The sequence below is a fragment of the Zingiber officinale genome, chromosome 4A, assembly GCF_018446385.1.
Source record: "Zingiber officinale cultivar Zhangliang chromosome 4A, Zo_v1.1, whole genome shotgun sequence".
Classification (NCBI taxonomy): domain Eukaryota; kingdom Viridiplantae; phylum Streptophyta; class Magnoliopsida; order Zingiberales; family Zingiberaceae; genus Zingiber; species Zingiber officinale.
Genome location: NC_055992.1, coordinates 71,488,270 through 71,502,917, shown reverse-complemented (window position 1 = coordinate 71,502,917; position 14,648 = coordinate 71,488,270). Strand labels below are relative to the sequence as shown.

The window sequence follows — 14,648 nt, the reverse complement described above, 5'->3', positions numbered from 1 at the left end:
CTCAATTAACAATTTTTGGATAAAAAATTACTAGTGTAATGGATTTGTTAAGATTTAAGAAAGTATGTGATAATTTTTTAAATTTTAAAGGTATATGATAGATTTAAAACTCAAAAGTACATGATATATTTATCAATTAATCCTTAAATCAATAGATTAAAAGGAGCATCAATTACTTTAGAATCTAAGAGGAATTATGTATCACTTCCTATCTGTCGTCTCTTATTCACTACTTTGTGTGTTTTCCATTTTCTCTAATTTTCTTAGTTCTTATTTTGAAGTTTATCCTTAATTCATTAAACACTTTAAAGGTTAAGGGAGCTAGAAAAGGGACTAGAGACCTTAAAAGAAATGACCCATCAAGGATAAGTGGTTAGAGATTTAAGTAGGAAAGCCCTTTTGATAAAAAATAAAATAAAATAGACACACTTTAGAATGTTTTTAGGAAGGACACAAAAGGACAATCCAGTATAATGATGTCTAAGTAGCATGAGGTGTTCTTAGAGTAGAGGTATTGAGCTATCTATCTGAAGGAACCTAGATAGTGGAGGTAGGCTGGTTGGAATGTGCTAAAATAAATTTCAGTCTCTCTTGTTTGATTGTTCTTAAATATCTTGTATGCAAAGTTTATATTTCGATTGTAATAGTGCTTTTATTCATCAACTGGAATAGTACAATACCAATCTCTAGCTGATGGAAAGAGAAAAGGTAAAAAAAAGGAGAAAGAAAAAGCAAAAAGGAGAATACTTGATAGCTCACTTAACCATTTTTGCGACCATCAAAGTTCAGACTATTTGATATAGGTAAAATCAAAGGTTTGTATCGACATATGTGGATGGTATATAATTGGTATCAACTGGCATGAGATAAAGCAGTAATGTTAGCTAGTGTAAGCTTAAATTTTGTTTGCAACATTTCAATTGGTATCAACCAAAATGATACATTCTGTCCAGGTTGACCAACACAATGAAATTTGAAACCATGCATGCTTGTATGTCGTGTTTAGCTTAACTATCATTTTTATTTTGTTCAAGCTGGATTATCTTTTTTTTTGTTTTTTTTTTATCTTGGATCAAGCTTAACTATCTTTTTCCTCTTGTTTTTTGTTCAAGGTTGAATATCTTGATAGCATAATTTGGTCTAACTAAATTATTGCTTGTCTTTGTAATTTGATATGCTTCGCCAACTTATAATAGATGGCATGCGTTTCATAAGTCCATTTAGCTATTGTTTACTAAAATTCATACACATAGGTTGTATTAGTTATGACAATAAATCCACCCCTCTCGTATGGAAAATCCAATATAATGCTAGAACAGAAAAATGTATAATTTTTGTGGAATAAGATACCTCTGGACTATGATTGAGCATGTCAGCCCATGGGACTAATGCAACTTTTCCATCCATTGATGGCAAGCGAACCTGTTAAATCAAGAATAGATGTCTTCGATCACAGGCTTCTAAAGAGAAGAATTCGCAGGTGGATGCTGTGGAAAGAATTGATGTCTTCAATGGTGTTACATTCAGAATGGGAATACCCATTATATACAAAATTACAATAGAAAAGAGAATAGGAAACTAATTGCAAATAGGAAATTAGTTATTCTATACATAGGAAATTAATATCTTTCTAACTACGTCCCTTGATTTCCTGCTCTGTGCTCACAGTTATTACTGTTCATATTTGTTCAAACTAACGTCGTTGTTCGACACAGCTGTTTATTCTATACAAGTTGTTCACAACTGTTCGACGCTCCTCAAGCTGAGGAATAGATGTTTTCCATTCCTACCTTGACCATGAGATCATGAAATCTAGGACTGTTCAGTCCCTTTGCTAGCATATCAGCCAATTGTAGTTCTGAAGGGACATATGATATACACACTAATCTTTTTTCCAATTTTTCCTTGATGAAATGTCTATCAATTTCAATATGCTTAATCTGATCATGTTGGATAGGACTATGAGCAATATTGATAACTGACTTATTATCGCAATAGAGTTTGAGGGGGCATTCCCATTTGATTTTCAAATCATTTAGAATAATCTTCAACCAAAGTAGTTTACATAATTCTTGAGCAATGGCCTAAATTTTGATTCTGATGATCTTGCCATATCACATTTTGCTTCTTACTCATCCATGTCACTAGATTACCACCAAGGAAAGTACAATATCCTATAATTGATCTTCTATCCACTAGAGAACCTATAAAGTTTGTATCTATGTAAGCTTCTAAAGCTAGCGTCGCATTTTTCTGGAACAAAACTCCCTTTCCCGAAGTGTCTTTCAAGTAATGTAATACTCGGTAAGTAGCTTGAAGGTGAGATTCTCTTAGATCATGCAAGAATTGGTTGATTACACTTAGCATATGCTATATCTGGACGAGTGTGAGCAAGGTACATGAGCCTATCAACCAACCCTTGATACATCCTTTTATCCACAGTTGGTTCTTCCTTAGCTTCTCCTATCTTGTGATTTAGATCCACTGGACTAGAAATCAACTTACACTCAATCTTCCTTGTTTCATCTAACAGATCAATCACATCTGCTGAGAAATAAAAATTCCTTTGGTAAAGTATACTATCACAATACTAAGGAAGTACTTCAATTTGCCCAGTTCCTTTATTTCAAACTCCTCTATCATTTATCCTTTAGACCATGTTTTTCCTTTTCATCATTTCCGGTTACAATGATATCATCTACGTATACTAGAAGAGTCATCACCTTCCCTGTAGTTAAGTGCTTAACGATGAAAGTATGGTTCCTTTGGCTTTGGTTATACCCAGACTTCTTCATGACTTTTGCAAATCTTCCAAACCATGTCCTAGGAAATTATTTTAGACCATAAAGAATCTTCCTCAATTTACATACTCTGTTATGAGTATCCCTTGCAAATAAAGACGTCAATTTCGATTGGGTCTATCGGGTTAACCCACCTTGCCAAACAATTTAAGCGAGTTAGATTGAAATTTTATCAACCCATTTAAAAGTAGTTCGAGGCATGCCAACCCGCTTGACCCCTGACCCGTGCGGGTCGGCCCACGATGGGCTTGGGTTGACCCACAAGTTGAAGAAATGTTGAAGTAGTCACTCATGCACCTTGAACAGTCATTGAGATCCCTTGGCGCTTCTCTTGTATTCATTAGATCTAAGAGCGCATTTGTTGCTCTTGTGCAGTGCATTGATGCAATTGAGGTTGCTAAATTGGTTTATAATCAACTTTATGGTATGCTTTCTTAACTTGCATTTTCCTGAGTAATAAATAGGTGGTTAAATTCATTTTGCTTTATGAACATTTTCTCTTAACTAGATGAGCAACCTGTGGGCCAACCCAAGACACCGTGGACTTTATTATTTTATTTTATTTTTTGGTGGACTTGTGGATTTGCACACCTAACCTGCAACCCACCTTGAGTTGGGTTGGGTTGAGGATTTTCTAACTCGCCAATACAACAGGTCAGCTCGCTTCGCCCTACCAAATGGGCAACTCGCCATGGGTCAGACCGTCTAACATCTCTACCAGCAAATCCTGGTGGGAGGTTCATATAAATTTCTTCATCCAAATCTCTATGAAGAAATACATTCTTCACATCGTGTAGTCAAAGATAATAGAACTCTGGCAGTATTCATTTGTGCAACTGGAGCAAAAGTCTCTTGATAATCTACCCTATAAATCTAGTATAACCTTTTGCTACCAACCTAACTTTATATCTTTCAAGAGATCCATCTACTTTATATTTTAGTGTAAAAATTCACTTACAATCAACAATGTTCTTCCCCTTTGACTTCTTAACAACCTCCCATGTCTTATTCTTTTCTAATGCATCCATTTCCTCCCTCATGGCATCCCTCCATTCTCTTTTTGGCAATGCCTATTGGGAATAGTCATGGTAATTAGACTCAATGAATCTTGTATAGGCTAGTGATAGATGTTTAATAGAAATATAGTGAGATAGAGGGTAGAGAGGGTGTTTGGTGCATTCTCTAGTACCTTTTCTAACAGCAATGGGAAGGTCAAGGCTATTTGTTAGGTCAGTGGATGATTTAATAGGTTGTAAAGGTGGGTCAAATCTTACCATGATCTTAGTATCAGGGTCGGAGGTTTGTGGTTTAGGTTCATGGACTTGTATGGCTTTTGGAGCGGCCTTTCTCCTTGATTACACTTGAGGAATACTTGGACTATCACAAGAAACACTGGATGAAAAGGAAGATGGAGGTGACTCACTAGATGGAATAGGAATAAAAGGTGATTCGGTATGGACTTGAGGAGGAAGATCAAGAGAGTTAATGGGTTCAAATAACTCAGAAGTGCTATCTTCTATCACTGAAATCTCCCCCTGAAATAAGACTTGGAGAAGAACAAGGTATGTTCAAAGAAGGTAACATCAGTCGAGATGAAAAAATTTTGAGATGAAGGGTGGTAACACTTGTACCCTTTTTAAGTGGATGAATATCCAAGGAAGACACATTTAATGAGCACGAGGGTCTAGTTTACCTCGTAGAGGACCATGGATATGGACAAAAGCAGTGCACCCAAAAATCCTAGGAGTAAGTTCATTTGTGGTTCAGGTTGCATGAGACTCTTGTCCTCTAAGACACGCAAGGGAAGTTTATTTATCATGTATGTGGCATTAAGGATAACCTCTCCCATATTGGATTTAGGGACATTATTATGGAAAAGAATGGCGCAAGTAGTGTTGAGTAAATGTCCATTTTTCCTTTTTACTATTCCATTATATTGGCGTGTATGAACACAAGACGAATCATGAATAATCTCCCGAGATTCGAACTAGGAGGATAAGGTTTGATTGAAGTAATCTCAAGCGTTATCGGTCCAAAAGCTTTTGATTTTCACTCTAAATTGATTTTGAATCATTGAGTGAAAATTAGGAATAATAATGCTAACATCATATTTTTATTCGAGGAGAAACAACAAGCCTGAGTACAATCATCAATTAAGGAGATAAACCATCGAGCCTGGAAATATTGGGAATATTAGGACCTTATATGTCACTATGAATTAAATGAAAGGGAGTAGAACTTCTTTTATTTCTAATAGGAAAACGTACACGAGAATGTTTTGCCAATTCGCAAACATCATACTGAAATTCAAAAACATCTAATCCTTGAAAAAATGAGGAAACATGACCTTTAAAACTCTAAAAGAGGGATGACCAAGACGTTTGTGATACAAACAAATGTTATCTTTATTGGAAGGACTGCGAAAGAACAAAAACAAATTATTCTTCTTAGTGGATTCAAGGTAGTAAAGGCAATAAGAAGGACAATACTCCTCCCCGAGTCCTGATCTTAGAAAACACAATAAGAAGGATAAAAAATGACATAACAATAAAGTTCAGTAGTTAATTTTTGAACGGAACAAGGTTGACAAACAATTTTGGTATATGGAGGACATTTTTAAGGATAAGACTAGAGGGAAGGTGAACATTTCCAAAACCAGCAACAGTAGCTAAAGATTCATTGGCTACTATAATTTTCTTGTTACTTGGGTTGGGGTTATAAGTGTGAAAATTTTGAGAATTGGGAGTCATGGTATGTGGCATCGGAGTCTATTATCCATAGTTATCAAAAAAATTGTTTGAGATATTCATACAAAAAGGGAGTGAGAAGATTCATGAGAAGTCAAAGAGCACGAGTCAGACAGTTTATCAAGAGAATCCAACAATCCTCGAAGTTTCTCAATTTATATATTGTTGAATCCGCCTAGGAAATGTAGAAATGCAGAATCGACCATAATAAAGAAATGCAGAGAAGAGAATTAGCAATAAAGGCTTACTGCTATGATACCATATGGAATGAATTGATGTCTTCAATTATATTACATTCAGAATGGAAATACCCATTATATACAAAATTATAATAGAAGAGAGAATAGAAAACTAATAGCGAATAGGAAACTAAATATTTTGTACATAGGAAATTAATATCTTTCTAACTACGTCCCTTGATTTCCTATTCTGTGCTCACAGTTGTTTTGTACAAGGTGTGAAAGTTGTTCACAGCTGTTCGACAGATACCAAAAGCTTCAAAGGTAACTTGAATTTGAACATGCAATGGTTTTAATTAGACAATTCATGAAGAACATACAACTACGTAAACATGTATACACTCACCAAACGTGAGAAAAGAATGCCAAAGGACCATAGAAATGTATCAATGTTATAAACCTGAAACAAGAAATATATTTTAAAACAATCATAGTATTATATACAATGATCATGATGCAAAGGTAAAGAAACACAAGAAAGATAATTGAAGCTTGTGTGTGAGAGAGCAGTTGAACATTTTGAATTGCAGTAGTTTGAATAATTTGTTGAAACCTTGATGACAAGATAACCTGATTGTCTTGTTGTGGTGAATGGTGACTGGTGACTGGTGACTTATCTTAAAAGTTTTTTCTTTCAGTTACAAAATATGATAAAATAGGTAAATTATCTCACAAGTGTCTTTTAATGCATGGGAAGAAATCTTAATTTTTGCAGAATCACCTCCTCTGGGAACAGGTCTTGATGCTTTGAAAATATCCTAAGTCTTAAATCTTCATACCTGTAAAAAGGCAGTAATTAAATTGATCAATGTACTAAACATTGGAATGGACTGTTAGAATAAAAGAAAAGTTGCCTACAAAGAGATAAAAAGGAAAATTTCCCATACGTTCCTATGACATTTGTAATCCTTTCAATTGCTCTTTCTCTTATCTGAGAAGCAACCAAATACGTGTCTAACTCGGTAAGTGTCCTGCAATTACATATGAGATCTATAGAGAGGAAACTTGAGTATATCCACATTAGATGCACTTATTCCCACAACAATTTTTCATTTCCATCTTATTTCCGAGAATTAAAAATCATAACATACCAGTACAAAAGTGAGTAAGGCTGTCTAGGCAAGGCTGTGATATAACTACTCCATCTTGATGAGCTCTTGAAACTTGCTTCGCTTATCAAGTAGGTGGCAAGCAAAGGCCAATCTGGAACTGAATTTTTTTTCAACACATTTCCAACTTCTGGGCAGCTCCATACCTATGACCTCAAAATAGGATCAAATGGCATTATTGTGATTTCAGCTATGTGAATTAGAACTCAACAGGAAAAAAAATCTTTAGATGTGCCTATATAAGTGTAAAAAAATATGCAAGACAGATATCAAAGTCGAGATATTTGAAATAACTTTCTTGGTTACTTTAAAAATTTGATAACAACCTTTCTTAGTATTTCAAATAAAGCATTACGGACTCCATTAGAGAATATCTGTTTTAATTGTTTATATTAGAAAGGGACCAAGGAGCATTTGAAGAATGGTCAGATCCAACATCTATCCATCCACTGAGCATTTAGATTGGGAAGACCAAGGAGCATTTGAAGACTGGTCAGATCCAACATCTATCCACCAAAGTTTGACTGTGAATTCATAATTTGGAAAAAAAAAATTGGAGGTATTTTTCCATACATATTTTGAAATTATGTTATGTATCAAATATCATTTTGAGTTTCCCAAGGACGAAGGAGAAGAACTCGAGAAGCATAGATGGGCAAAAAAACAATGAGAGGAATTCATGGCAAATTGTACGGTCAAATTCGGTCTTTTGAATGTTCTACCTATGCAGGAAATACACAGGATCAGAAACTACCACTCAGCCAATTGATGTGCGTATGTTATATATGTTTCTAGACATTTTTTTATACACATCTACTTGTATTTCATAAGTATAATTTATGTTTATTATACCCTATTTCATTATATTGTCCTACTTCTACTCCTCTTGTTCGGAGATCTACTTCTTGCTTGTTTTGATTGACATGACGCAAATTGGAACATAAAATGGAGCGAATTGGGCGCTGGAGAAAATCTGCAACCTAGGTCGTACCCCTGGCACGACCGTGTGCCTCTTCCAGAAAGAACCACGAGCAGGTCGTGCCAGATCTCCAGAGCAAAACACGGCCAGCCGTACCTCTCATCCTAGATAAAGACACGGCCTGACCGTACCAAAAGGCACCGTTGTGCCTCTTTCTCCTAGCAACCCCCACAACCTGGTCATGCCCTGAGGCATGGCCTTGCCACTTTGGGTCGCGGTACACACGCCACAACTATAACGGTCGTGTGGCAAAGAAAACAAGGGGGCACGCCCCCAACCTATAAAAGGGAATTTTCTCCCTTTTGACTTATCTTTGGTTTGGGGCTTCGCCCCTCTCCTTAGGGAAGGGTTTTATCCTCTAGGAATACCCTAGAGGCTTTATCTTCGCCGATCTGCCTAATCCATCCTTCTCTAGAGCAAGGAAATACTCTGAAGACATCGATAACGCATCGCTAAGAATCTCTTCTCCTTTATTCTCAAATTTGGATTGTAAGAATACTTTATTTTGTGTCCTTGGTTTGTTCTTCCTTTGTTATGGAGTAGACCTCCAGATTCTAGGAATAAAGAGTAATTATGACATAATGTTAATGTATGAACTATGTATTTGCTTATTTCTTTGTTCAATGAAGTGTTTATGTCATGTTCTATGTGTTGTGCCTTGTAAGTGTTTGATGAAATGTGTGAATGGTGTAAATATGTAGATGTGAGAAATTAGTCACCATGTAGAGGAGGTACTTTAGATCGTATGACCGAGGGCACAGTGACAGAGGATATCCCTTTAACCGAACTTTTCAAAGTATCACCTTGAATTGGGGGTTAATCCTCCGCAAGGGATTAGCTAACTAAGAGCTTAATGGGTTCACACTAATTTAATGTTAGGAAGTGAGTTATGTAATATAGAGATGTATGATCGGGGGGCCCTTGGGTATCCCTTTAACCAGACATTCTATATTACTTCTTCTACTAAGTAACATTGAATAAGAATGGTGTAAATACTCTGGTGTAGCCTTTAATCCTCGTTAGGAAGTAACTGAGATAACTCTAGTGATTGTATGACCGAGGGCCCTTAGTGATAGAGGATATCCCTTTAACCGGATTCTCTAGAGTTACTCCTTTACTAAATGATGTTGGATTATTGTAGCTTACTGGTGAGTAGGTTAGAATCCTTACATGATCATAAATACGGAGGGTAAGGAAGTGAACATATACTAGGGACATTAATTAGCATCATAGTGAAACCGAAACCCTAGAATCATTACCTCAGCAACCTCTTCTCTCTCTCCCCCCTCTCTCTCTCCTTCTCTTCTTTCTTTTCTATTACATTCATGACCAAAACAACCTCCGATTATCTAAATAATTCACCGTGCGAAATCAACTAGTGTTTAGTCAATAGTCGATTCGATGTCTATTTATTACTAACAACGTGGTCATGCACTTGCGACTTTGTAACAAGTTTTTGGCGCCCTTGTCGAAGACTATTTTCGCATTTGAGTTACTCTAGACATTTTTCTTTTTTTTTTTTTTTGCAATTTCTTTCTTATTTTTCATTATGCATTTTCTTTCTTGTCTTTAATTCTGTATTTTTTTTTTGTTATATTTTTTTTAGATACTATGAGCACTAACATGTCAAGTAGGCCTTTAAGAAACTTTAGCACACCCTCTTCTGCAAGAAAAATGGCTCCCATTATTGATCCTCATATCAAAGCAGCAAATTTTCAATTAAAGCCAGAATAATTATCATGATACGAGGTCACAAATTTGGAGGAGAAATTTTAGATAACCCGTACTTACACCTTGAAGCATTTCTTGAATATTGCAACATGGTACAATGTGAGGGAGTCTCTGCTAATGTTATTCAGTTGATTGCATTTCCTTTCAACATTAAAGATAGAGCAAAGACTTGGTTTTATTCTCTCCGTCCTCAAAGCATTACAAGTTGGGAATAATTGGAGCAGCGATTTCTGAATCATTCTTTCCCTCCAAGTAGAACGGTGTCCATGAGGAATTACACAAATTTTGCTCAGGTAGATGGAGAATCACTATTTAAAGCATGGGACAGATTTAAAAGTTTATTAACACAGTGTCCTCATCATGGTTTAGAAAGATGACTGACAGTGCACATATTCTACATGGGATTACTTTATCAGATAAGTCATTATTGAATTTATCTGTTGGAAGTTCTTTGATGAACAAAAGTTTAGACGAAGCGTATACATTAATTGATCAAGTGACATTAAATCTCCAAGAATGGTTAGACAAAAGTTGGATGGAATTTCCCCCGATAATTCCTGAAGTGCAAGCCAAGAATGCAAATGTCACATAAGAGTTGTTACAACCGCCCGTGCACGGAGAGGAAACTTCATCAATTCACATAAACTTCATCAAATCACAAAATAAGGGGTCGGAAAGAACAGAGGAATCCGGTGCAGAATGTAATATTATCAAATTGAAAAGTAGCAAGAATCTTGAAAAACTTATGAAGAAAGATCTGTATATAAATAAGGAGAAGAACAAAAGAGAACCACACAAACTCAGTTCCAACACTCCAGAAAGCGTCCATAGGCCACAGATACCTTTCCCTCAACGGTTGATTACATTGGACAAGCAATTTGAACCCCCGCCACAAACTCAAACAGAATTTAGGGAACAAAAAGATCAATTCTTCCCAAGACCTCTACTAAGGATTCCTTTTCCGCGTAGGCTAGTGGGGCAATAACTATAAAGATTTTGGCAAATTCTGTGATATTAATATGGTTGAGTGCAGATTTCTTGATGTATATAAAGATGAAGATTCTTCAGATGATGATTATAATGATAATACAATAGATTGTAAATTTTTAGATCTACCTCCTAGGGTTATAAGGTATTATAGTGAAATAAAATTTTCAGATGATGAATATGTTGAGGTGGATCAATTTAAGACTGCAAGTGAAGTTGTTGATTCTCTTGTAGTTGATTCTCCTACAAATGATATTGATGTTGGTATATTTTTCACTGTATGTGATGATATTCATGTTATGGAAGGAAGTATAGGGAACTATGTTGTGGAAGCAGTATCTCAAGAATCACTTCCTTTAATCCCACAACCACTTGATACTATGAGAGTTGCAAGGATTGAACAAGTTGTAGATTTAAGTGTAAGGACTTGTGCAGAGATAGTAGAGCCCCAAGAATCACCACATTTAGTTGCACTATCACCTAAGCTAGAGTTAAAGCCAGAACCATCATTTGATCCAAGGAAGTGAACATGTACTAGGCACATTAACTAGTATCATAGTGAAATTGAAACTCTAAAATCATTCTCTCAACAACCTCTTCTCTCTCTCTCTCCCCTGAACTCACTCTCCTTCTCTTCTTTCTTTTCTCTTGCATTCGTGACCAAAACAACCTCCGATCATCTAGATAATTCACTGTGTGAAATCAACTAGTGCTTAGTCAACAGTCTTTCGATTTCTTTTTATTACTAACGACATGGTCATGTACTTGCGACTTCATAACACCAATCAAATCGGGGAGAAATTCCTAGAACTTCATAAAGGCACCACGGAAGCGAAACAGGCCAAAGAATGACTTATTGAAAATCTGACTCAGCAAACTCAGGCTAGAGAAAGGGAGACTCTGTGGCACAGCTCCATGCCAGACTTAAAGACATTCTCACCGGCCTTAGTAATCTTGAGGAAACACTAGCAAATTGTCACATCCTCCGATACACCATCAATGCTTTCCCAAGAACTCAAGAATACCCATCAATGGTAGACTCATATTACATGTCTAAAAACCTCAAGATAAGTACTCTAGAAGATTTTTTTCTATCATGGAATTATACGAATTGAGACTAGTAGGATTGAAAGAAACAAGAACTACAAACCATAATATAGTGCTTGTGGCATAATGAAAGGAGTCTGATTCAGACACTTCAATAAATGACAACCATGAAGCATATTTAGTAAGGAAAATGAAAAGGCTTTTAAATTCTAACAAGTTTGACAGGATACAAACAAAAAAAACTATTACGAAAGAAGAAAGGAATATGCTTCAATTGTGACGAAGAAGGTCCCACATACAAAAATTGCCCTATGCTCAAGAAAAAAAACTAGGAAAAGACAAAGCACCTACGAAGTCCAAACAAAGAAATCTAAAGGTAACCTGGAGTGACACTTCATCCTCAGAAGATTCAGAATCTAAGCACATAGTAGGAATGGCACTCATCGCAACTCATAGTGGAATCGACGATCCAAAGAGCACATTATCCAAAGAAAGCGACAGTGAATGAGGAGCATCATCCAACAAATCTTACAAGGTAAGTGAGATAAGTAATTTACCTTAGCTTTATGAAGCGATTAAAATGTTGTCTAGATCACTTTGCAAAATTAGAAATAAATATGTAGAATAGAAAAGAATTAAAATTGACTTAGAAAATAAGTTGACCATTCTTGTTCAAAAGAAGCTTGTGAAAAAATTGATAAATGGAAACTTAAGACTAAAGGACTAGATAGAATCTTTAAAACTGTCCTTAGAAAAATTCTCTGTAGGATCAAAGAATCTAAATTTATTGTTACATAATCAAAGAACACAAATTGGAAAAAGAAGGTTTAGGGTTTGAAGGACCTAAGCATATTTTTGTAAAACATATGAGTTATGTTAGAAAAGTATGGAAATTTTTAATTCCTATAAAATATTTGATAAATCCAGTAGGGATAAATTTATTTTGGGTGCTAAATCAATCTTGACTTTTAGGAAAAACCCTAAGATAGTCAACCATAAGACATAAATACTTGATTAATTAGTGGTTAACTCAATATGGCAATATGCATGTTAAAACTGATAAATATGATAATTTTGTTTGAATGTTTTATGCAAGTAAATTTTCTGATAAAATATATCATGTCTACTGTTAGAGGTTTAAATTTTGTGAATTTTGGATTCTTCGAAATGTTTTAATAATTTTCTATAGAAAATCATGTTAATTAGTTATTTTTCAAAAATGACAAAAAAAATCAAGAATTTTTTTTTGTGAAAAGACAGCGTACTTACTTTTTTTTTACTTCTAGTATTTTTATATATTTTTTCTAAGTTGCAAAGTCATATTTTTAGAAAATCTATTTTTAAATTGAAAATTCAAAGGGGAAAATTATTGAAATTTGTAAAATCTCAAAAAAAAAAAAATATCTCTAGATCCCTGGACCCCTATATTTTTTGATATTGTCTAAGGGGGAGAAAGGTTAAATTAGAGAAAAGAGAAAGGTTAACTTTAATCTTTACTGAGTAAGGGGAAGCAAAAGTCTAAGGGAAGTATAAATGTAGGGGGGCCTAGGAATGGGCTATTTATTTTTAAAATCTGTATTTTTAGAAAATATGTAATTTTTGTTATTTCCCTTACTTAAATTATTTTGACAAATATGATGATCCGGTGGTAAAAGCCCGGGACCCCCTAACGAGGGGTCAATGTCACGTGGAGGTCAGAGGGCCAGGTGGTCCGTCGAAGAAGGGTGAGCCGACCGGACGCATGAAAAAAGGGCAGGCCGATCGGCCTGCCCGTAAACGTCTGATAGTGAAAGACGCCCTGACAGGGGTCGGGGTTCCGACGCTCAATGAAATAGGAAATAATGACCGAGCGGAAGGCCTAAGAGAAGGCAGGACATAATGGGCGCGCCGGGAATTAAGGCCGTCCGGACGACGCTCTTCGCGCCGGCCGGACGGACGGACGTCCCGGCCGGGCGATGGGTGAAGGATAGGAACATCTTCTGACAGCCGTCAAGTCCTATGGCTAGGCCATACTCTAAGTCTGACAACAAGGTGTTCTGTTGTCCCATCGAAGACGTGATTGAACTGTAGCAGTATGGTGTCAGGTAAGCTCTCTAACAGGTACATACCGAGGTATGGGCTGCGGACACGTATGCGCCTCGGTGGACGTGCATTAATTCTTTCACCGCTCTATATAAAGAGCCTCTTCCTTCGCCGGAGGTACGCATTCTACAAGCTTTGGAGCCACCTTTTGCTGTCCGCTTACCTAACTTGAGCGTCGGAGGGTCGCCGTCGGGAACCCCTTCCCGGCCCGACTTCTGTGCAGGTTCATCGGAGATTCGTGCGACCCGACGGAGGCCTACACCATCGACTAGGAGTGCGCCACGTGCCCAGCGTCCTTTGGTTCGGCGATTCGGACAGGATCAATTTGGCGTCGTCTGTGAGAACGCTCCTGCATCCGATCGGCAGCCATGGACGAGGCTGGACGACAACACGTGGTGACGCTCTCGAACGAGGAACTTGACGCTCTGATCGAGATAAGGGCCGCCAAGCTCGTGGAGCAAAAACAAAAAGCCATAGCCGAACGGCCGGAGCAGCAAGCAACATCGGCGTCTGGTGGTCGAGCGGAAGCACCACCGACCACCGTTGCATTTCATCGAGCCCTATTCCGCACCCCTGAAGCCGTACCAGCTCATAGGGATAGGGGATCTTCTTCGGAGGAAATGCCTAGGCGAGATGACAGAAAGGGGAAAGCCCCCCGAGCGGACGCATCGCCCGAGCGGATCAATGGCCAATTTTCAGAGGCTATTCTACGAGACCCTCTGCCAAAGCACTACGCGCCTCCGACGATCGGCGAGTACAATGGGACAACGGATGATCAAAATAATATAGCAAAATCATGGTTATCATACACGGATGGAGTAAAGTGCAATTTTTCTTACCACTCTCTCGGGATCGGCTCAGCGGTGGTTTCGGAGGCTCGGACGGATCCATCACGAACTTCAGAGATTTCGAACGGCCTTCCTCCA

At 37.1% G+C, this 14,648-nt stretch overlaps 1 protein-coding gene and 1 non-coding gene across 6 annotated transcripts in view; both read right to left on the bottom strand.

Annotated features, from left to right (window-relative positions):
* LOC121969984 (ribulose-1,5 bisphosphate carboxylase/oxygenase large subunit N-methyltransferase, chloroplastic-like) overlaps positions 1-14,648 on the bottom strand; it is a 43,282-nt gene that overhangs the window by 18,414 nt on the left and 10,220 nt on the right. For 2 of the 5 annotated variants that reach the window (XM_042520351.1, XM_042520350.1), the window contains exons 2-6: positions 6,879-7,042; positions 6,675-6,758; positions 6,509-6,566; positions 6,134-6,187; positions 1,351-1,422 (exon numbers count right to left, since the gene is read on the bottom strand). In XM_042520351.1, the coding sequence (XP_042376285.1) occupies positions 1,351-1,422; positions 6,134-6,187; positions 6,509-6,566; positions 6,675-6,758; positions 6,879-7,042 (432 nt within the window). The remainder of the gene's footprint in view (positions 1-1,350; positions 1,423-6,133; positions 6,188-6,508; positions 6,567-6,674; positions 6,759-6,878; positions 7,043-14,648) is intronic. The other 3 variants (XM_042520353.1, XM_042520352.1, XM_042520354.1) reach the window with 3 other exon arrangements.
* LOC121974030 lies at positions 9,867-9,973 on the bottom strand. The gene has a single exon (XR_006109911.1). It is a non-coding gene; the product is annotated as a small nucleolar RNA R71 (small nucleolar RNA).